The 21,658-nt window shown below is 58.9% G+C and overlaps 2 protein-coding genes across 7 annotated transcripts in view; one reads left to right on the top strand and one right to left on the bottom strand.

Annotated features, from left to right (window-relative positions):
- Window positions 1-895, top strand: part of PGS1 (phosphatidylglycerophosphate synthase 1) — a 44,560-nt gene extending 43,665 nt beyond the window's left edge. For both annotated transcript variants that reach the window (XR_010838265.1, XR_010838266.1), the window contains one exon: window positions 272-895. The gene's annotated coding sequence lies outside the window, so the exon portion shown is untranslated. The remainder of the gene's footprint in view (window positions 1-271) is intronic.
- Window positions 1-21,658, bottom strand: part of DNAH17 (dynein axonemal heavy chain 17) — a 110,819-nt gene that overhangs the window by 5,876 nt on the left and 83,285 nt on the right. For all 5 annotated transcript variants that reach the window (XM_059046474.2, XM_067021672.1, XM_067021671.1 and 2 more), the window contains 15 exons: window positions 21,029-21,236; window positions 20,686-20,801; window positions 19,722-19,914; window positions 19,243-19,478; window positions 18,482-18,604; window positions 16,779-16,983; window positions 16,023-16,187; window positions 15,273-15,413; window positions 14,889-15,059; window positions 13,202-13,324; window positions 12,439-12,632; window positions 9,245-9,393; window positions 8,363-8,490; window positions 6,315-6,542; window positions 3,074-3,265 (listed from right to left, as the gene is read on the bottom strand). In XM_059046474.2, the coding sequence (XP_058902457.1) occupies window positions 3,074-3,265; window positions 6,315-6,542; window positions 8,363-8,490; window positions 9,245-9,393; window positions 12,439-12,632; window positions 13,202-13,324; window positions 14,889-15,059; window positions 15,273-15,413; window positions 16,023-16,187; window positions 16,779-16,983; window positions 18,482-18,604; window positions 19,243-19,478; window positions 19,722-19,914; window positions 20,686-20,801; window positions 21,029-21,236 (2,572 nt within the window). The remainder of the gene's footprint in view (window positions 1-3,073; window positions 3,266-6,314; window positions 6,543-8,362; window positions 8,491-9,244; window positions 9,394-12,438; window positions 12,633-13,201; window positions 13,325-14,888; window positions 15,060-15,272; window positions 15,414-16,022; window positions 16,188-16,778; window positions 16,984-18,481; window positions 18,605-19,242; window positions 19,479-19,721; window positions 19,915-20,685; window positions 20,802-21,028; window positions 21,237-21,658) is intronic.

The raw sequence follows: 21,658 nt of genomic DNA, 5'->3' as shown, positions 1-21,658 counted from the left end.
CTCCTTTGGCCACCACGTGGCCATGACCGTGCTCCTCCTCCAGAGTGGCTCGAGTGCAGCCCCTCCACAGAGCCAGGAACCCAGTCCCCCGCCGCGGTCCCAGCACGTAGCTGTTCCTCCTGCACAGCGCTGTCCAGCAGTGGGAGCCCCACGGGCCAGCGACGTTCAAAGTTCAGATTTTCCAGCAGCCACTTAAGTGGAAAGATTGTTCCAACAGGCGCTCAGCATAGAAACTATAAATACGGTATTTTACATTCTTTTTCTGTTTTAGACCAAGCTTTTGAAATCCAGTGTCTCGTTCCCCTCCGCTGGGACTTGCTGCATGTCACGTGTGGAGGCAGCTGACGCACTGGGCAGCACAGCACACACACGAGTTTCTCTGAGGATTGTGGCTCTTTGAGGGCAAGGTGGGCATTTGTGTAACTCCCACAGTGCCTTGCCTGGATGGCCGCTGTTTACCAAATGCGGGCAAGTTGAAGTTAATTGAATAAGAACTTGCTGATTTATCAAGTGTCTGATGTGCTCTCATGAACTCTGGCTTAAAACATTAATATCGGGGCTTCCCAGCGGGGCGCAGTGGTTAAGAATCCGCCTGCCAATGCAGGGGACACAGCTTCCAGCCTTGGTCCGGGAAGACTCCCACACGCCGTGGAGCAGCTAAGCCCGTGCGCCACAACTACTGGAGCCCCGCACTCTGGAGCCCCTGAGCCACAACTACTGAGCCCACGAGCCACAACTACTGAAGCCCGCATGCCTAGAGCCCGTGCTCCACAACAAAGAGGAGCCACCGCAACGAAGAGCAGCCCCCGCTCGCCGCAAGTAGAGAAAGCCCACGTGCAGCAACGAAGACCCAGTGCAGCCAGAAAAGTAAATAAAGAAACAAAACAAAACTAAACACACCGTTAATACCCTCTTGGTTGGAGGTTCTAGCAGGGGAGCACAGCTACTCGTATACCCTTGACTGAAGAGCGGTCCTCCTCTATCGGGGACGGTCGTCCTCTTCGACCAAGCGCGCAGCTTCGGGAGGGACGCACGTGGAGCGGTGGGGGAGAAAGGGGACACCCCGCCTAGCCAGCCAGATCAGCCGAGTCAACCCTGGCGATCAGTGGGGTGACAGATGTCGCAGCCAGATCGCCCTCACATCCCATTAATATCCTCTTGATCGTCATCTTGTGACTTGCACTTTCTCTCCCAGCTTGGTTATCTCGGGTATGTGCCGAGCCGCCTTTTCTGCATTTTGCGTATTTGCTTTGGGGACAGCTTCCGCTTCTGCTGCAAAGTAGGGCTGGGCACACCCCAGTTGGCCTCTCCGGTGCCCGTGAGCTGCCTCCTGGGGTGCGGGGCAGTGACACTGACCCCGGGGGCGGTGCCGTCCGAGTGCCGCCAGAGACACGCTGCCACGCCTCGCCCTTGGAGCCTGAGTCGACTTCCTCAGAGTCGGGAGGACGGACTGGCTCGTCGCGGGCCCAGGGCGACATCCTCACAGGAGGTTATTCAACGCTGCCTCCCCGCCGCGAGCTGGGACAAAGGGAAGGTCAGGCTGCGCCGGCCTGGGGCCCCGGCCCGACCACACACTGCTGAGCGGGACACCGAGTGTCACTCACGCCTCACCCCGCTGGTCGCTGGAGCACCCGGTGTGCGTTCTTGAGCACTTTCTTACCCAGCTAGGGTTCTGTGGGTGTGTAACGAGGGAAGCGTCTGCGTAAATGTCGTTAGGAACTTCTAGCAAGACTGCTCCTTCCACTCGAATCTCCCCGGAGAGAACTCTGACGAAGCTCCTGTGATGAGGAAATTCTTTCTTCACATCTTCTTGCGTTCATTTACTTGTGCGCGTGTTGTAGGATGTGCCACCGGCGTTCCGCTCAGACCCTGTCATAGGTGAGGTGACCCCCCGGCACCTGCCCACGGAGACCGCTGTCCCCCTCCCCCGAGGAGGGCCCACTTTTCGGTGTTTGGCCAGGAACGAAGCCAACGACATTCCAGGCTCAGGCTGGGGTGGCGGCCGTCCCGGGAGGTTGTCTTCCTCGGGGGTCCGGGAGCAGCTGGCCCAGGTCTCCCCTCCTGGTGCGTCTGAGCTTTGTTACGATGGGCGGGACACCCTCCGCCCCTGGCCACTCAGTCCCCAAAGCTTGGAGGGGGTGTGTGAGCCTCAGGCCTCTAGCCAGGCCCCTGGGGCGCCCACCGTGCCCCAGAGCGGCGGGCGCCTTGGTCCTGGGGCGCTGGGACAGGGAGGGGGTGACGCAGGGGTGTGTCCGGGCGCCTTGGGCAGGTTCTCAGGAGCCTTCTGCGTAAGTGGAGCGTCCACCTCTGTCGGTGTAGGAAGGCGCCGGCCGCAGGAGCACGGAGGGGCCCAGGGCTTACGGCGTTTCCTTCTGCCTCCCCCTGGGGGTCACGGAGACGGGTCCTGTGCCAGCGCCACGCTCCACATAAGATCCCAAGAGGAGCCGCGTCGGGTGGGGAGAACGGCCGGCTCCCAGTTCCCGAGGGAGTGGCCACCTCTGGAGGGGGCTCGCAGCAGGCTTCACCCCACCTGGGGCGTGAGTCTCCCCTCTGGGCCCGCAGACGGGCACCCCCGGCCACGGAGCCGCCTTGCGGCAGCCCTCGCAACAACCTACACAGCACCGGACACGTTGGTTTTAAGTTTCAACACAAACGAAAGGAAGCGCTCCGTGTCTCCAGGGAGATTTTTGTTGGCCTTCCCTCTGAACTTGCGTTCTGTCGGCAAGGCCTGCAGCCCAGGCAGCCCTTTCGTGTCTTCTCTCGGTTCACACCGCCCGGGGGGCTGGCCTTTCTGGGGGAATCCCTGTTCGGGTGCAGGACTAGCAGGTCCCCAAAGATACTGACTTCCGTGGAGTTAGCAAAATTGCCAGACGGCTGAGAGCTGCTGGAGGTGGTGGCCAGGGCCTGGGTGGTAACCATTATATCAGATTGCTGGGGTCACAGAGGAGTCACACGTTTTCAGATTTTCTTTGGCATATGAAACCTATTCAGTGTCTCTTAAACATGAGACAGAATAATTGAAAGGAAGGCAGAGCGGGAGGACCACACAGCTGGGCTGTAGGTGGGCCCTTACCTTGGGGTTGGCCTCCAGGTAGTTGTAGAGCACGTTGATGGAGATGGTGAGGTCCCCGTTGTTGAAAGGGTATGACCTGTTCCAGCCCTGGGCCCCAAACTTGCGCCTCTCAGCCACCACGGCATGGAAGTAGCACAGGGCGAAGAGGATGCACTTGAACTCGACCTCCTTGGTGCACATCTCCAGTGTGTCCTGCGGGAGGGGAGGCACTCCGGGTCAGGCAGGGTCCGCACAGACGGCCGGGCAGGACCAGGAGGGCCGTCTTTGCCAGCTGCTTCGCTGGGGGTGCAGGTGGGGATGAGGGGTGGGGTCTAAGGCCATCGACTGCTCTGAGCTGGTTTCGTGAGTCTCTCCCGACCTGTCGGGTCGGGTAGAGGACGCTTTCTCGTCCTTGCTTCCTCCAGAAATGCAGCTGTATCACTCTAAGTATTGGTTACAAGTCAAATTATTGATACATCTTCCTAATAAAATATTCCCCAATAAAATTCCCCCACAATTATCAACGTTCCTCGTCATCTACACGCAAGCAGTACCCCAAACTCGCCAAAAACGACCTGCAAAGGAGGAGGGGATGCTGAACAAACCCCTTTCTGAAAGCAGGCGGCCCCTGGGAAAGGCCAACCCAGCCCAAATTCTGAAGCCCAGTTCTCTCGGGGTGTGTGCGACCTTTAACGGATTAGTCTTTGCTAAGTGGGTGCCTCTGCACACAGAGGCTTCTGGGAGTTAAGCTGGGCTCCTCTTCACCCGCTCAGCCCTATGAGTGCCTCCCAGTGGCTGGGTGCTCTGTGGGGGCAGCAGGCACGGCGGCCAGAAAGCTGGACCAGCGGACAGACAGATGCCTATCAAATGGTCATCGTCGGGAAAAGTGCCAGAAAAAAATGCACCAGGTGTTAACATGGGAGGGGCCCTGTCCTGATTCCAGGGAAGCCCTGACACACATGCCCCGCTGGGGTCCCCTCCAGCAAACATGGAAAGGGAGGGGCGCAGACGGGGGCTCTGTCATCCCAACAGCACCCCCCAGATCCTTCCTCAATTCCTGTCGTAAGAGACGGCGCCGTCACCTGTCAGCTGTGGGCCCAGGAGACAGGCCTGGCTGGACCTTCCAGACATCGGCCACGAAAGGGTGCAGGCTGAGACCGCCAACCAGAGGGAGGGACCCGCCAGTCCCGAGGACAAGGGAAGGCCAGGCGGGTTCCGTCTGCCTCCAGAGACTTCCCTCCCGTTGGACCGCTCGCCACTGGCCTCCCGGGCCTCTGGGCTCTGTGGTCACAGACGTGCCCGAGGATGGTCTGGGCGCGTCCCAGCCCCTGCTGCCTCTAACTGTGAAACTCTGCGAGGGCAGAGGGCCCCCGAACTTGGGAGGGTCCCCTCAGGAAGCAGCAGGGCCCAGCTTTCCTCAAGGCTTCCCTTCTGATCTTTGCAGATGCCTTACGTGACGCACAAAATTAGGGAGCCCTCAAGCACCTCAGCGAGCCCCGGCCGCGTCCCCGTTTGCCTGTCCTCAGCCGGGCAGCCCCACCCCGCTTCTGCCCGACAGCGACCGCGCTTCCCGCTGACTCCAAGCAGCCAGAGCATCTCCCCAAAGCCCGGCAGCCCGTCCGCATCCTCCCGGCCCCCATGTCCCCTGCCAGAGGCCCCAGCAGGCTCCGCGCGCCGTGGGGAGCTGTTCCCGGCCTCCGAGGCTCTTGCATTTTCTGTTGCTTGCCCCTTGGGCATCAGCTGTCTCTACCTCAACACCCACCCCCCGGCCGAGCCCGGCCCGGGAGCCACTCTGCGGCCTGGAGCAGCCCCCAGACTCCTGCAAGTGGGGGACCAACTTCCTGCCGACCTCGCCACCCTCCTCCACTCCATCACTGACTGATATTTTAGCAAAATATGATAGAAATGAAAAACGGATCACGTGCTCGGATTGGCAGCGATGTCGAAATGCTACAGAATTCACCGCATGCCTCCTCTCCACCTCCGTGCTGACTCAGCACAGACAGCAGCAAACAGCTCTGGGACCCCGCGCTGGCCTGCGGCCCCCAGTGTGAGCTGTGTCACCCTGGGGCTCCGCGCACCCCCACCTGTTGATCACACCCCGTTCTCACTCCTGTGAACGCGCCCACGCCCCTCACCAGACTAGGCCGGTCACCCGCGTAACGGGTCTTGTTCATTGTTTGTTCCCTGAGCCTACCATGTCCTGGGCACACGGACGTACTGTTTGGAGGAAGGACCCGACCTGCACATCTGTTTTCCTGCTTTCCCTTCTCTGTGACTTTACACTCTGACCTTGGTGGGTCCTTTAAGCCCATAGCGAGTGGTTAGTGGATGACTCAGATATTGTCACATAGATGAAAGAAATCAGATATAGACGTTAGGCGACACTGGCACCACGTGCTCCAGACGTAGATCTTTGCTGGGTGTTATCAGGGAATACGGGCTTGCTTCTTCAAAACGGTTTTAGACTCACTTGGGAGACCAAATGCATGCACCCAGAAAGTTCTAGTATAGAACAGATGAAGATCAGGTACCAAAAGGACGGACATAGATGCTAGGGATTTGCAGCGGGGAGCAGGGGTGCCGGGGAAGGCTACCCACTTGGCAGGTCGGGGACTGGGAGGTTTGGATGGGGGAGGAGCCGCGTGAACAAAGGTCCAGGCAGACATAGCGTGGACAGGCAGGCCGAGGGCCCCCTACCCACCCCGCTGGAGGGCCAGGGCTCCCGGCGTCCCTCCACAAGGCGGTGGGGCCTGCTTGTCGAGGGAGTTAGACCGGGCCTGGGACCAGAGCACGGAGCCCTGTGCGGCGGGCACTGCCGCCCTCCCGTCTGTCACCACCGCCCTCCAGCCGGGTGCTGCGGCCCCATCCCCTCCGCACCCGGCCTTCCCACGGCACCGCGTCTCACGGGGAGTGAGAGCAGGGGTCTGGGCGGCACTGTGGCCCCGGCAAGGCTGAATGACCCTCAGGGAACCACCTTGGGAGCTTGGCCCCCTCCTAAGGTGCTTGGACAAGCCAAGGACCCGGCCCGCACTTACCGGGGCTGACATGCAGGTCATGAAACTGACGGACGATACGCATTTCTGCTCTGTGAAGCTGTGCGCCAGGCACTTGAGATCATTTGCATTTTGCACAGTCCTTCGGGGATCTGTTCATTTTGTGGCTCAAGGGGTGTGTGCGCGTTGGGGGTGGCATGGGCGGCAGGGAACCGGCAGGCACTGACGCTGGGCCAGGCACGGGAGGCAGGGGGAGGCCACGCTACCTGGGTGAAGAGGTCCAGGGCCTTGTGCAGGTTGGCGTACATGCCCGTGGGCGGCTCGTTGGTGATTTTGATGGCGTTCTCCAGGATGCCCTGGGGGATGATGTGGGACTCGGGGCTGGGGGCCGGCTCGGCGCTGATGAACACGCGGTAGTCACCGTGGCTGCCGACGCCGTACCGCTCCAGCTTCTTGTCCAGGGTGCTCAGCCACCGGGCCACCAGGTGGATGTTCTGCGGCCAAGACCAGGGCTTAGCACCCACACGCTCCTCCCCGCCCCGGGCCCATAGGGCAGGCCCCTCCCCAGTGGCGCCCACACTCCCCACCCCGCTGTCCACCCTTCCCGGGGCGCTGGCCACGCTCGCTAATTTCACCGAGCAGCTGAGCCCCCAGAGTTGAAGCTTGTTCTCAGTTCGTTGAGGACCTCCAACCTTGTGGCGAGTCCTTCCCGCCCTCCACCGGCATAAGGGCTGGGATTATATGGTTCCCACCCCTCCGAGAGGCTTGGGTAAAAAGAAATGACTTGGAGGGACTTCCCTGGTGGCGCAGTGGTTAAGAATCCGCCTGCCAATGCAGGGGACACGGGTTCAAGCCCTGGTCTGGGAAGATCTCACAAGCCGCGGAGCAGCCAAGCCCGTGCACCACAACTACTGAGCCCGCGAGCCACAACTACCGAGCCCACGTGCCACAACTACTGAGCCTGTGCTCTAGAGCCCGCGAGCCACAACTACTGAGCCCGTGTGCCACAACTGCTGAAGCCTGCAGGCCCTAGAGCCCCTGCTCCACAACAAGAGAAGCCACCACAACGAGAAGCCCGCGCACCGCAATGAAGAGTAGCCCCCGCTCGCCGCAACCAGAGAAAGCCCGCGCGCAGCAACGAAGGCCCAACGCGGCCAAAAATAATAAATAAATAAATAAATTTATAAAAAAAAAAAAAGAAATGACTTGGAGAAAAGAGAGCCCTCATGCACTGCTGGTGGGATTGTAAATTGGCACAGCCACTATGGAGGACGGTTTAGAGGCTCCTCACAAAATGGAAAATAGAACTACCGTGTCATCCAGTAATTCCAATTCTGGGTATTTATCCAAAGAAAATGAAAACACTGATTCCAAAAGATACGTGCACCCCTGTGTTCATAGCAGCGTTATTCACAATTGCCAAGATGTGGAAGCAACTTAAGTGCCCATCAACAGGTGAGTGGGTGAAGAAGATGTGCTGTATGTACACGATGGAATACTAGCCATAAAAAAGAATGAAATTTTGCCACCTGTGACAGCATGGCCGGACCTAGAGAATATGATGCTGAGTGAAATAAGTCAGATAGAGAAAGACAAATACTGTATGATTTCACGTATACGTGGAATCGAAAAAGCAAAACACATGAACAAACACAGCAAAACAGAGAGCCACAGATACAGAGCACAGACAGGTGGTTGCCGGAGGGGTCGGGCGGGGAGAGGAATAGGTGAGGGCGATTAAGAGGTATGAACTTCCAGCTACAAAACAGAAGAGTCACAGGTATGAAATGTACGGTGTGGGGGATATGAGGTAATGTCTGTGGTGACAGATGGTAACTGGACTTGTCATGGCGATCATTTTGTAAAAGAAAATGAACGGAAAGAACTGACTCGAACCCGAGGTCCCCTCATGGGACACCAGGCTAGGCCCCGTGGGTCTGCGGAAGCTGAGGCAGGCCTGCGGTGGGACCGGCCGGGACCTGGCGGTGGTCGGGGTGGGGGCTGTGTGCTTGGGGAGGCTGCAGGACCGAGGAGGGGCAGTCGAGCCATCAAGGGGGAGGAGGGGGTGTCTCTCTGACTGCTGAAGGAGGCACACTTTCAGTGGTGACGCCTCGCCCCACGTGCCGACCGAGGCGGAGCTGCGCCTGGTTGGGGGCGCCTCCTGCCCCCTCCTTCAGGGGCCGTAGGGTTCCCAGCCCCGCTTGTGAACGCGAATCCCGTAACCTGCTTTCTGTCGGGCCTTCAGGCCAAGCCCCCCGAGCGCTGAGGCTGGAAGCCCTCACCCAAGAGGCACGGGTGCCGCCCAGCCCCGCACCTGCAGAATGACCCAGTGTCCGCTCTCCACAGCCACGTCCAGGGCAGTCTCCGCCACCGCCTCTTGTCCCTGCCCCAGGGACACGTTATGGAGTTTCCCGTTGTCTATGGTAAATCCCAGTTTTTTCCCTAAAGGAAAGGAGAACGGGAAAAGCATGGGGACGGCTGAATGACAAAAGTGGAGCTTCTGTGATCCACAGCTGGGAATTCCACACCCTCCCCCTTTTAAACTTGTGGTAAAATACACATAACATCCCATGTCCCACTTTAAAAGCCATCTTAAAGTGTACGACTTCGGGACTTTTAATAATTCAGTGTCGTGCGACGGTTTATCCGGTTCCGGGACATTTTTGTCGCCCCAGAAGGAAACCCTGTACCCATTACACAGTCATTCTGCATCCTGCTCCCGCCCCAGCCCCTGGCAACCACTAATCTGCCCTCTGCCTCTACGGATTCCCCAGTTCTGGACGTTTCAGATACCAGGAATCGTACACCGTGGAGCCTTTTGTGTCTGGCTTCCTGCCCTCGGCACCGTGTTTTCTCGCTCCGTCCACGGTGTAGCCTGTGTCAGTGCTTCGTTCCCTTTTATGATTTACCACTTTGCCATCAGCCATTCACCAGCTGATGGACGTGTGGGTTGCATCTACCTTTTGGCCGTTGTGAGGGGACCTGTTTGTTTGGACAGCTGTTCTCGGCCCCGTTGGGAACGTCCCCAGGAGTGGAATTGGGGAGGGACCACCTGCTCACGTCCCCACCAGCAGTGCACACACGCCCTCCCGCCACCCGTCACTCCCGTGGGTCTGACACCTGCCCTGCTAGGGGCTGTGAAGGGCCGTCTCACTGCGGCTTGGGCTCGCTTCTCCCCAGACCCGGCCGCACTTACCCAGGGCCTCCACGTCCTTCAGGGGGTCAGCGCCCGGGGAGAGGATGAAGAAGATGGGGGTGGAGGGGCTGCTCTCCTCGTAGGACTTGGAGAACTCAACGCTCCGGCCCTCCACGAACTTGCCGCCCATCTTCTCCGCCACAAAGTTCCTGAGGGGGACACGCCCGGTTAGACCCGAGGCGAGGGACCGTTGTTCTGGGGGACTTTCCTAGGCAGAGAAGGGCCTCTAGCTGGAAAGTCGGTCTCTACAGGGGCCTCCCGCAGGCGGGGAGGGGGTGGACGGGGGCGTGCGCGGTATTTGGCGGAGTGCCCGCCGGGCACCCTTTGCTCCCGTGCACCTGTGCGCACACACGTGAGAGTCTCTCAGTCATCTGATGCCACCCCCACTCCCAAAGGCGTGCAAGGTCAACCTGGAGGGCACCCGGGCCACAAGGGTTCCAGGTGACCACACCTCAGCGCTCCCAAGGAAGGGATCGGTTTCTAGTGACTTCCTGTCTCCCACACACTTCCTGTCTGCTCTCCAGACCAGGGAAGCAACAAGCAGCAGAAGGTAGATCGGCCTCTGCGTCCTGAGGATCCCCCCCGACGGGGGCTCTGAGGAGGACGGATGTGTGCATTAGCGTCGCTTTGGTGAGCTCCACGGACCGCGAAACATGGATCATCAGGAAGGTCACAGAAAAAACCCAAACCTCTGTTCCAAGCCCCAAACTCCACCTTGACCCTGATAAGGCCGGGGTCAGTCGAGGCCCCTCTTAGGGTGACCTTGGGATCTAAGCTCTCTGCCCCTCCGCCTTGACCACAGGCGTTTGAGCTCATTGTCTCTGAACGGACCACAGGAGCTAAAGTGACGCCCGGTGCGGTCTTTGAAGGGAGAACGATGGCAGCCGCCCTGGGAGAGAACGCACTTATCCCCGAGGAGTCGGCAGTCTGAGCTCTCTGAGCGCCGCCGTGAAGACCCGCGGGTGGACCCGCGCACACAGAGGCTTCCCTGGGGCAGCGGGGAGCCTGCGGGCCGGTGCCAGGCGGGCCTGCCCACTCCCGCGGCCTTTGCTGGCTTCTGTACAGACTCCGGAGCCAGTGCTGGCCACAGGCCGGTGGGGGGGCTCCTGCTCAGGGCCCCTGGCTGTGCTTGATTCTGCCCTTTGGAACTGACGCGGCACGTTGGTGCTAGAGTCCTTGCCCAGGAAAGAATTCTAGAAGGAGCAGGTCCTGCCTGGGGCAGGAACGTCACGAGCTGAGCTCCCCGCTGCTCCTGGCGTGGCCCGGCCACGTGGCCGTTCTCCGCGGCTGCAGTGATGATGCAGAATAGAGGGCGCCTGGTTCCGGTCGGGCTCCGCTGCTTCTGGCGCTGCGTCCTGGGCACAGGAGTGCGGGAGCCGCCCCCAGCGGCTTGCACGCCGGCAGGTGCTACAGACCCGGGCCGCTGTTCTGGGGAGCCCGTTGCCAGCACCCCGGCCCGCCATGGGCGAGTTACCTTCCCTGGGCCTGTGGACCCGGAGGGGGGGAGGGGCCCGGCTCGAGGGGTTGGCGGAGGGCGGGGTGAACCCGGGGTGAGGGGGGGAAGGCTCTGAGCGCGCCTGGCACCCACGCTCTGGACGACTGTGTGCTATTACTATTCGCTGTGGACTTGGAGTTGAATTTCCTTGCTCTTGAGCTCCACTGCCCTGTTTGACTCGGGAGGTGAATCTGCTTTCCTCGCGGCCGCCGCAGAGCATGACTTGGGTCCGCCTGGCGTTTGCGGTCGCCCGCGCGGTCCCGATGCGTTTTCTGCCGTGGTGACTCGGGTGACTCTCAAGGGTGCTCTGGGGGCCGTGGGTCTGGACACCCGCACGTGCTCGGCTCGCCCGCAGGCGGTGTCCCCCGGACGCTCAGTGCCCTTCGCCTCGGCCGTCCCCACACTGTGTCCGTATCCGACCTTCCCGGGATGCCTTCCTGCTTTCTCCCTGGACCAGCTCGACTCTCCCTCGTGACGTCATTTCTTGCTTCACTCCATCCGCTCCCCGCCTGCACCCAGGACCCCTCGTGGTCCCTTTCCTCTTCAGTCCCAGGAAAACAAAGCAAAAAAACAGAAACACACGTCTGGGAACAACCAGTGGGTGTGAGTCAGGCCTCTGCTTTGTCAGAGGGGAATTCTTTTAGGGGCGTGGGCGTCTTTTGGGAAATCCGGTGGCTTTCAGGCCACCAGGACAAACGGAAAACCAAGATGCCCCTCTCAGAACGGGGCCTGTTTCATTCCCTCCCTTCCCCATGACGCCGTGGCCTGCCCGGGCCGGCCGTGCAGATGTTACAGCTGTTGATATTCCTGAAGTCTTTCTGTGCTTTGGGGAGTGAAAGGAACGGGCGCTGAAACCCGATGGTTACGTTTCCAGTCCTGGAGGCGTTTCAGGTCCAGAGAGATCGTTCACGAAAGCAGAACGGTTCTCTTTGCAAACGAGCCGTAAAAATAAAAGATTTACTTCAAATGCAGCCACTGAGGCCATGCAAGTCCTCGGGTGCTGGTGGCTCTGCCAGTTTTCTCCCCACAGCATCCTTAAAGAACCCTGTGTGGTCGTGGCCTCGGAGGTCATTAGTGCCAAGCTTCTTTCTTTTTTAAATAAATAAATAAATTTATTTATTTATTTATGGCCACGTTGGGTCTCTGTTGCTGCGCGCGGGCTTTCTCTAGTTGCGGCGAGCGGGGGCTACCCTTTGTTGCGGTGCGCGGGCTTCTCACTGCGGTGGCTTCTCATTGTGGAGCACGGGCTCTAGGTACGCGGGCTTCAGTAGTTGCAGCACGTGGGCTTCAGTAGTTGCGGCACGCAGGCTCAGTAGTTGTGGTTCGTGGGCTCTAGAGCGCAGGCTCAGGGGCTGTGGCGCACGGCCTTAGTCACTCCGCAGCACGTGGGATCTTCCCGGACCGGGGCTTGAATCCGTGTTCCTTGCACTGGCAGCGCGCCCAGGCTCTTATAAAATCTTGCTGGACAACCCGGGGAGTTTTATCTTCCCGTCACTTATCTCGGGGCACCTCTCCTCGCCCAGGGTCAGGGGAGGCGGGTGTTCCCGTTGGCCACCTTCAGAGCCCCCAGAGCTACGAGAACTCAGCACGGGAGTTGGTGGGTGGGATGGGATCCCATCCACTCTGTGGCCGAGGCCCCCACTCCCCAGCCCGGAGGCCGGGGCGGGGGCGGGGGCGGGGGTGGGGCGGGGGCACTCACTTGATGGCGTAGGTCATGCGGTCGGGCCGCAGGCACCTCACCATGCACAGCTTCTGCAGCGCCGTTTTGTTCTTCCACTCCTTGGGGAAGATCCCCTTTTCAGGGGCTTCCGACTCCACGAGTTTCTTCCACCGCTTGGCGGATCCCTCGATGTCGCTGTCCAGGTTCTTGAACTCATCCATCTCCGAGAGGGCCTGGGGGCAGATGGCCTTTCAGCTCTCCCCGTCCCGTGGGCGCCTTCCCCGCGGGCCCCGGGCAAAGCATGCCCGTGGGGCCTGTCGCGCAAACGATGAGCTGCCGGGGGTGAAAGGCTGGCGCGAGGGAGGAATCTGATCGGGGCTGGGACTCCTGGCTGCCTCCCCGGGGGCTTGAACAGGGGCCCTGCTCGTCCCGGGGGGCCACCTTCCTCTGGTCTTTCTGAACTGACACAGTGAGGGCCCCAGGATTCTGAGGAATAGCCTGGACACTTTGCATTTTCCTGGAAGTGAGGGGAAGCGGCGGAGGGGTGACCCCTGGACACACCCTGGCGCCCATCGCGGCTCAGCTCGCCGCCTGCAGGGACGTGATGGTGAAGTTGCTGCGTTCCCGTAGGACAGCACAGTCCCCGTGGGCTGGCAGGCAGCCCATCAGCGCCCCGTCCCACCTCCGAGGCCTCCTCGTTCCACTGAATGTTACGGCCGGAGCACCTTGTAAACGTGTCCAGGGCGAGCAGGAAAGGCCGCGAGGTGGGGAGAGAGCACGCTGTTCCAGTCCGGAGGCCTACCTTGATGCCGCCCCATCCCTGATGCTGCAGGAAGTCCACGGGTGACACGACCCCGGCCTTGAACGGGAACCGCAGAAGGAAATCCAGCTCCACCGGGTTCAGCTCTTTCTTCATGGACAAGACCTGAGGGGCCGTGGGGCTCGCTTAGATGTTGTCCTACAACAGGGGCTCAGGAAGCGCTGTCCTGCCCCTTTGGGGTCAGCCCAAAGCTTGGTCAGCACCTTGTTTGTTTTTAAATTGCGGTACAATACACACAGCATAAAAATGTACCATTTTAACTCTATTACAGTCTAAAGTCCAGTGGCGTTTAGCGCGTTCACACTGTTGTACAACCGTCACCGTCCAGGTGCAGAGCTTTTTCATCCCCCCAGAGGCAAAGCCCCTGCCCTCGGGCAGTCCCCCCCTCGGGCAACCATCGGTCTACTCTCTGTCTCTACAAATGTGCCGGTTCCGGACATTTCCAGTAAATGGAGTCACAGGGCACGAGGCCTTTTGCATCTGAGCGTGTTTTCAAGGTTCATCCGTGTTGCAGTGTGTGTCAGTGCTTCACTCTTTTTATGCACGAATAACGGGCCAGTGTATGGCGAGACCACATCTTGTTTACCCAGCAGTCCATCGTTGGACATGTGGGTTGTTTCTGGCCTTTTGGCTGTTGTGAATAACGCTGCCATGAACGTTTGTCTGCATGCATTTGTTTGAATACATGTTTTCAATTCTTTTGGGTATATACGTTTTCCGGTCACATTCGAAGTCACCTGGCCACTTGTGTGCACAAGCTCTCTGGGCTTCTAGCAGGCCCTGTCTTGGTCACTGAAGTGGCTCGTTGGGCAACTGGCGCAGCCCCTGCATGTCCGATGGACGGCAGGGGAGCCGGGGCCGCGGTCACTGTAACCTCCCCGGTCAGGAGCTCACACAGCTGCTTTCTCACATTCCACAGAGAGTGTCCCCTGAGTCAGGGTCTCTTTTTTTTTTTTTTTTTTTTAAATCTTAGTAAAATAAAAAGTTCTTCGGGCCTGAAAAGAATACATTACTCTGTAAAATTAGGGGGAGCATCAAAGAAACTTGTCTTGATGCGCTCTTAGCAGGGAGAGAAACAGTGGACCCGTTACTCAGAGATTCACATGGAAAGGAAACCTCCTTAACCTGGACCCCTAATTCCAAGTTGGAGTTTGGATGGAAAGCTGGGTTGACACTGATGCCCAAGCTAGCTATGAAATCCGTGTCCCCAGTAACACTTATAACACGGTGCAAACAAAGTGGCGGAGCAGCTGTTTAATCAATTTAGTGGAACCAAAATCTTTAAATATTTCAGGAGGTCTGTAAACACGGGGGGAATGTTTACTCATTAGTACCTTCCTTTCCCATCCACAGCGGGCTAACCGCTAAGGCAGGACTGTCGGCTCGGCATGACTTCAAGGGACTAGAATGACGTCTCTCTTTAACTGACCTCCCCTTTGATGGCTCCCACTGGGACACCTTTCCTGGTACCAACTCAGGAGCCCAGGTGTGTTCCGCATATTGTTAAAAATGCAGGTTTGGATCCACTGGGGGTCTGAGCCGGAACCTGAGAATCTGCATTTCCAACCCCCCCACCCCGCCACTCTCCCCCAGCACCCCACCTCACCCCACGGGGCTCCGGTGCTGCCGGTCCAAGGACCACTCATGGGGCATCGAGGCCACATGTTACCTGAAATGCCACCTGTGCGAGGAAGATGAGTTTGTCTCGCTCGAAGAGCCCGCGGGCCGTGTACATGTACACGGAGTAGGTGATCTCGTCCGTCAGGTTGATCACACGCTGTCTGACCTCGTCGGCGGGGGCGGTCTTCTGGATGGCATTCTCGAACACCACGTTGAAGGCCTGGTCGGGGACGGGGGCGGGGGGTCACCGAACGCAGGGGGCTTTTGCGGGTGGGCTGCGAGGCTGCTGCACGCTGCCCACGCGGGCTCTGGGGCGCTGCTCGGACCCGGGTGCTGGTGCTGGTCAGACCTGGTGTCCCGGGTCCCACCCCCCAAGCCCACCTGCAGCCTGGGCCCCAGTGGCCCCAGACCCCGGGCCCGGATGCAGCCGCACCTTGAGGGAGAACTGGTAGATGGGGTTGATCTTGTTGAGGTCGTTCAGGATGAAGTACAGCAGGGACGCCCTCCTTGCAGCTGGCCGATAGTTCTCTCTCGCCTCGTTGATTTTAACTTCTGTGATTTTTGCCTCTTGCACCTCAAAACAAACAATCAAAAAATGGGCAGAAGACCTATGTAGACATTTCCCCAAAGAAGAAAGACAGGGGGCCCACAGGCATATGAAAAGCCGCTCAACATCACTAATTATTAGAGAAATGCAAATCAAAACCACAGTGAGATATCACCTCACACCAGTCAGAATGGCCTTCCTTAAAAAGTCTACGAATAACAAATGCTGGAGAGGGTGTGGAGAAAAGGGAACTCTCCTACACTGTTGGTGAGAATGTAAATTGGTGCAGTGACTGGAAAACGGTATGGAGGTTCCTCAGAAAACTAAAAATAGAACTACCGTCCAATTCAGCAATCCCACTCCTGGGCATATATCCAGACAAAACTATAATTCAAAAAGCTACATGCGCCCCTGTGTTCGTGGCAGCCCTATTCATGATAGCCAAGACATGGAAACAACTTCAATGTCCATCGACAGGTGAGTGGATGGAGATGTGCCCTGGCGGGCGTCCATGCCCCTTGACCCTGCCCCGGGTGGCTACAGCTTCTCTTCTCAGTGACCATCGGCCCAGCTCCCATGCCCCCTGTGTGCTCCGGCTGGGGGTGCAAGGGGGTAGCCCCCAAGGTGGTCTCTTACCTTTTCCTCAATCTCGCTGGCCATGTGTTTGGTGGTCTCCAGATTCTCAACTAAGGCTGTGTCTCCCAGAAAGTTCCCCGATGCGGCTGACAGACGGGCCAGCAGAGAATCTTCCAGCTCTTTCAGAACAATCTTAAATTCATTCTGAGACTTGGTGAGGTTCGCCTGCAGGAGGGGCAGAGACCCGGGAAGGGAAATCAGTCGCTGGCACGGCCTGGTCCCCCAGCTGGGGGCCTCGGAGGGCTCGGGGCCAAGGCCCCGGGACTCGGAACGGGAGGAACACGGCAAGGCTGGAAGAAAGGGGCTGGAGTGGAGGCCCCCAAGCAGTGCGGGGTAGGGGGGCCCTGCACCTGCGCCTTGCAGCTGCTTGTCATGGGCAGCTGTGCGGCAAGGACGTGGGGACCATGGGACGTGAGTGGGGCCCGGGACCCCTGTGAGCCCGCGTGTATGGCTCAGCCAACCAAGGAAGGGCCTGGCACACAGGCGCCGGCAGCAAAGACATTCTCGTGGGGCAGGAGTTCGGTGCTGTAGGGCAGCCTGGGCACTGCTGCGACTCCTGTTCTTTCAGTGAAGCCATCACTTGATTTAGAATTAGATTTGGGAGGCAGCCGGGGAGGAGGAGTGACTCATTCTGTCGTACCAAACGCACTCAGTGTGACTAGCAGGGCACCTTCAAAGCCGCCAGACGCCTAGGTCACGGTGACCTGCCCCCTGCTGTCTCTGAGCTGCCTGCCTGCTCCTCCTGTCTCGACATACCTTCAGCTGCTCCAGATCTGGACGCTCTTTGGCCACCACGGCGGCCAAGAGCTGGTCCTCGAGCCCGTCCCTGGTGACCAGGAAGTTGATCAGGGTGCACTGGGCCTGCATCTCGGGCTTGAAGTGGGGGTTGGGGCACTTGGTGTGCAGCATCAAGCGGAAGTTGGGGTGGTACCTCACCTCTTTGTCGCCGATCTTAATGAACCTGGTGGTCAGTGGAGGGAGGGGTTAGGAGGGCCCCCAGCGACCAAGGGACGGCAGCACAGACAGACCGCCTTTCCCGCCAGCCTGGGAGGAAGGTCCAGACTTCTCAGCGAAATGTTTCACTCTAAAGCTGCTTAGAATAAAGGTCTTCCAGAAGCCATCGGCACAATTTTCCACTTAACCGGGAAGTATTTCCCCTCTAAATGCACGAAATCACGTTGGCATATTGTGCTGGGGTTTACCCTAATAAATAATCTGAAACTTGGAAAAAAAAATAAAAATCAAAAAACCACAACCATCCCTCTCTGGGCTGTGACCGGCCCTTCTAGAAAACACACCTGCTCTCTCTCTGGCTGGTTTGTTCTGATTTTTTTGGAGCATTTACTTGACTCTGGCTGCACATCTTGTCTATCTGGAAGCCTCTGCAGAAACACTCTGGCCTGGGCTCCACCCCAAAGCCATTAACATCAGAAAGACGTCGGCACCCCAATTCAGAACACTGGGACTTCCCTGGAGCTCCCCAGGTGAATCTGATGAGCGGCCAGGGTGGGAAGCTGGGTCGGCTCACCCACTGCGGGGGGGGCGGGGTCGCTTCTCTCCGGCTCCCCACCCTGCTCTCCCCTTTCTGGCCGAGCTCACATTTTGGGGGGCCTCTAACTTCAGCCCTGGGCATCACTACTCATGCCAGGCCCTTCTCAGAGCCTAGGACATCAGCACATTTATGTCACCTCTGTTTGGGCTTCTGCCTGCACCCCTGCATTTATAGGTGGCTCAGATCAACTCCGACCTTTACATTTTTAAAGTTGATTTAATTTTTTTATATTAGGAAAGCAATACAGGGAATTCCCTGGTGGTCCAGGGGTTAGGACTCCGTACTCTCACTGCCAAGGGCCCGGGTTGTTCGATCCCTGGTCGGGGAACTAAAATCCCATGAGCCACACGGTGCAGCCAAAAAAATAAAACCAGTAATACAAGCTCGATGCATCAACACATGAACAGGTAAACAAAACGTGGCAGATCCACACGATGGAATATTATTCAGCCACAGAGAGAATGAAACATGGGTACTTGCTACAGCTCAGATGAACCTGGAAAAGATACTCAGTGAAAGAAGCCAGGCACCAGTGTCCTAAATGCCACCGAATTGGTCACTTTTGGTTAATCTTATGTTACGTGAATCTCACCTGAATAGAAAGAAATAGACTCAAGATTTGCAAAATGCATGGAAATACAAACAAAAGATGACCATTAAGGATCGCGATCTGCAGGCAGTCGCTAATAAACTGTTGGTGTAGGTCTTCCTTCCTGATTGGAATGTGGTCCCACAGTTGCCAGAGTCTCTCCCCTGGGAGCTGGGGGTCCCTTCATGCACTTTGCCGAAGCCCCTGCTGCCTCCCGGGAAAGGAAACGCCCCGCCCTTTCTCTCAGCCCAGAGGCCAGACCTCGCCGCTGAGGACGGCCACGTGGGAGAACCCGCCGAGGCAGATGCAGCCACTCACTTTCCCTTTTTGATTGTGTTCCTGCCCAGCAGGGGGCCCAGCACCGGGTCCACGGTCTCGCCAATGTTCTCGATGAGCAAGGTGTCCCCTTCTGAGATGGCGTGCTCGATGATATCCAGGTAGCTGTGGGCACAGCACAGGGCCCGTGAACGCCCCGGGGCCCGGCGACGGCGCGACGGCCTGCCCCAGAGGGACCGAGAGAGGTGACGGAGGGCCCAACAGCTCATTCCTCTCCCAAACGCCTCCTTCCCGAGAGGAGCTCCGGGCTTCTGCGTAAATCACCCCCAGGCTGACGGGGGTCGGGGGGGAGGTGAACGGGGAGCCGCTCCGTGGCTATTGAGCCAGACGTTCCACAGCTGCGTCTCCTCTCACTGCCCAGCTCGCTGGGAAGGCTCCCAGTGCAGCTGTGTCACGGCCGTCGCCTCTCATCTGTGACCGTGAGAGACAGGAGACGCAGCCTGCCGGCTGGCGAGCGAGCAGGCAGGACCAGCACAGGCGGGAGCCGAGGCCAGTGCTGTCCCCCAGCAGAAGCAGCAGGAAACGGGGGACAGAGGGGCCCCGAGTTTAATTCTTTACTACCAGTGCTGCGGCCCAGGGCCAAGTACTAAAAAAAATCCACACGTGGGTCAGTGTTTGTTTTCTAGGACCCCATCCAGCCACTCAGCGAGTATGAAAGGCCCCGGGTGGACTTCCCAGCACCGCGGCCCGGCCGGCCGGCCACCACCTCCGGGGCCCCTCCCCCACCCGCCACGGCCAATCACCTCTTCTGTCCCAGGCGGACGGTCTTCAGCTCGCTGCCGTATTTGTTTTTGATCCACTTGATGCCCTGCAGCTGGGCGTCCACGAAGAGGGGCCAGCGCTCCGTGTTGCACAGGATGGTGGCATTCTCCGCGGACATGCGGTCGCTGGGGAGCCCCTGGTTGTTCCAAGTGGCCACGTCCGCATCGTCGGTCAGCAGCCTCAAGGGATCCAGCCCTTCTGTGATCGGGATGGGGACCTGCCGAGGGGGCGATGTGGCCTTACCCTCCGCTCAGCGGAAAGCGGCTCTCCGAACAACACGGGGGCCGCCGGGCCGCGCGGGGGAGGACAGCCATTCGCGTCGTCCTGAGGAGCGGCTTGGAGCCCGGCCAGAAGGGATGTCGGCCTCACAGGGCCACCGTTTGCATCCTGAGTGGCCGGAGCTGCCCTGCCGGGGACCTCCCCAAAGGTCCTGAGTGACGGATGCGACAGGACCGCCTACCTTTAACTGATTGATGTAAGGGATCCAAAACCTCTCCATGAGCTCATTTCGATATCTCTTGGTGAAGTAGCCCACGTAGGAGACGAAGGCGGAAATCAGCAGGACGTCCCCACACAGAGTGAGCCCCCGGCTTTTGAAGTTCTCCACCGATTCGGCCCAGCGGATGTTTTCTGACGCTAGTCCGCCTACCAGCCTGAGATGGGACAGGGGTCAGTGGGCGAAAGAGAAGCACGTGCGTCGGATGGGAGAGGACGGACTGCAGGGCCGGGAAAGGCGCGCCTCCACCTTTAACGTGCCAGGGACCCCCTGGTTTCAGACCCTTACTCTGCTTGCTCAGCGCTTCAGGGAAAAACACGCTTTGGGGGAAGTGTCGGGGAATACATGCTTGAGGGAAGCAAAACGGACGCCTTCTGGAGGCGGCTGGGAACGCCGAGTCTCCCTTCCCCGAGGTGCCGATGGCACGTGGATGCTGACGCTACTTGACCACATCACCCACGTGCCAAGGCTGCCGCCTGGACGCCACCGAGCGTGCGCTTTGGGCAGCCGGAGGTCCGGAGGCGGCCACCTGGCCCTGTGTGGGGTGGGGACTCCAGGGTGCGCCTCATGCTTCTCAGGCCACCGGCTCGAGGGCTGGTCCCTGACCCTAAATGGCACCCCAGGAGTCTGAGAGTGTTGACAGGTTTGTGCTTGGTTAGCCTGAGGTCTGGCTCTAGCGTCCTCCTTGCCAGGGACCAAAAGACCACGTTACCTTGGCAGAGGTGAGTCCGCATCCCACGGGAGGCCAGGCACACAGCCTGGGGGTCTCCCGGGGTTTATCTTATCACTTTGTGCTCAGAAAGTGGGGGCTGGGGGCCTTGCTGTTTCCAGCTGGGGCGTAGCCCCCCGAAAGGCCATTCTGTGGGCTCATCCCTTTCCGGGGGTGGTGTCTGAGGACAGGAGGGGTCCCTCGGAGGGAGGAAGGCACCTGTTAGCCAGTGAGATCACACTACTGGTGGCATCAGCCTCCTGCTGACACTTGATTTTCTCGGCTGTCGCTCTTTCAAATGCCGACGTCAGGTTGCTCAGGTTGGCGTTGAGCTCCTGAAGGAACAAGACAGACAGGCCCTGAAATCAGGCAACGCTGGGTGTCCCCAGCTCTCCCCCCAGCAGTGGGGGGGGGCGGGAACACGGCCGACGCCGGCGGCCTCCGGCTGATCAGGTCCCCACACGGCTGCGTGCTCTCGCACTGTTCCATAATTCATGGCAGCGGCCGTGCCGCGCCCCCTCAAACAGAGACGTGGGCCAGCCGTGCCTCACACGGCACTCACAGCGATCTTGCTTTTGATGCGGGAGAGCTTCTCCTGAGCCTCGGCCAGCTCCGCGTTGGCCTCCTCCAGGGCCTGCCTCTTGGGGGCCACGTCGCAGTAGACCTCGTAGAAGCGGACGATGTTGATGCACCAGGAGCACAGGCCCGCGGCGGCCGTGGACTTGGAGCGGATGAACTCGGGGTCGAACGTCGGGTTGCCTTGGTAGGGCCTGGGGCAGGAAGCGGGCACTGAGAACGCAGACCTCCCGCCACCCCCGCCCCGCCTCCGCATCCGTCCGCGGCTCCGGTACCCATCACAAGCAACAGGACGGGGAGCACGTTTCACTTTTTTTTTTTTTTTTTTTCCCCGTATCTTAGTGATGAAAGAAAGAAGAAGAAAGAATGAAACTCAGAATTCTGGCCTCTGGAGTAGAATTTGGAGGGTGAAGGGAATGGAAGTAGTGATTTCAAGTCCTATATTCTAGATGATGGAAGAAAACCTGTGGTTTTTAAAAAAAATTTTTTTTTTTTAATCCTCTCTGTTCCTGCTGCTTTATGTGGCTGGTCTCATTTTCATTCTGCAACGACTCCAGTCTTAGGCAAGAAGACTGGGGTTCGGGGGGTCAGCAACTTGCCCAGAGTAACGCCGACA

This window comes from Kogia breviceps, chromosome 19 (genome assembly GCF_026419965.1).
Source record: "Kogia breviceps isolate mKogBre1 chromosome 19, mKogBre1 haplotype 1, whole genome shotgun sequence".
NCBI classification, from domain to species: Eukaryota; Metazoa; Chordata; class Mammalia; order Artiodactyla; family Physeteridae; genus Kogia; species Kogia breviceps.
This window is presented reverse-complemented; position numbering and strand designations above follow the sequence as displayed.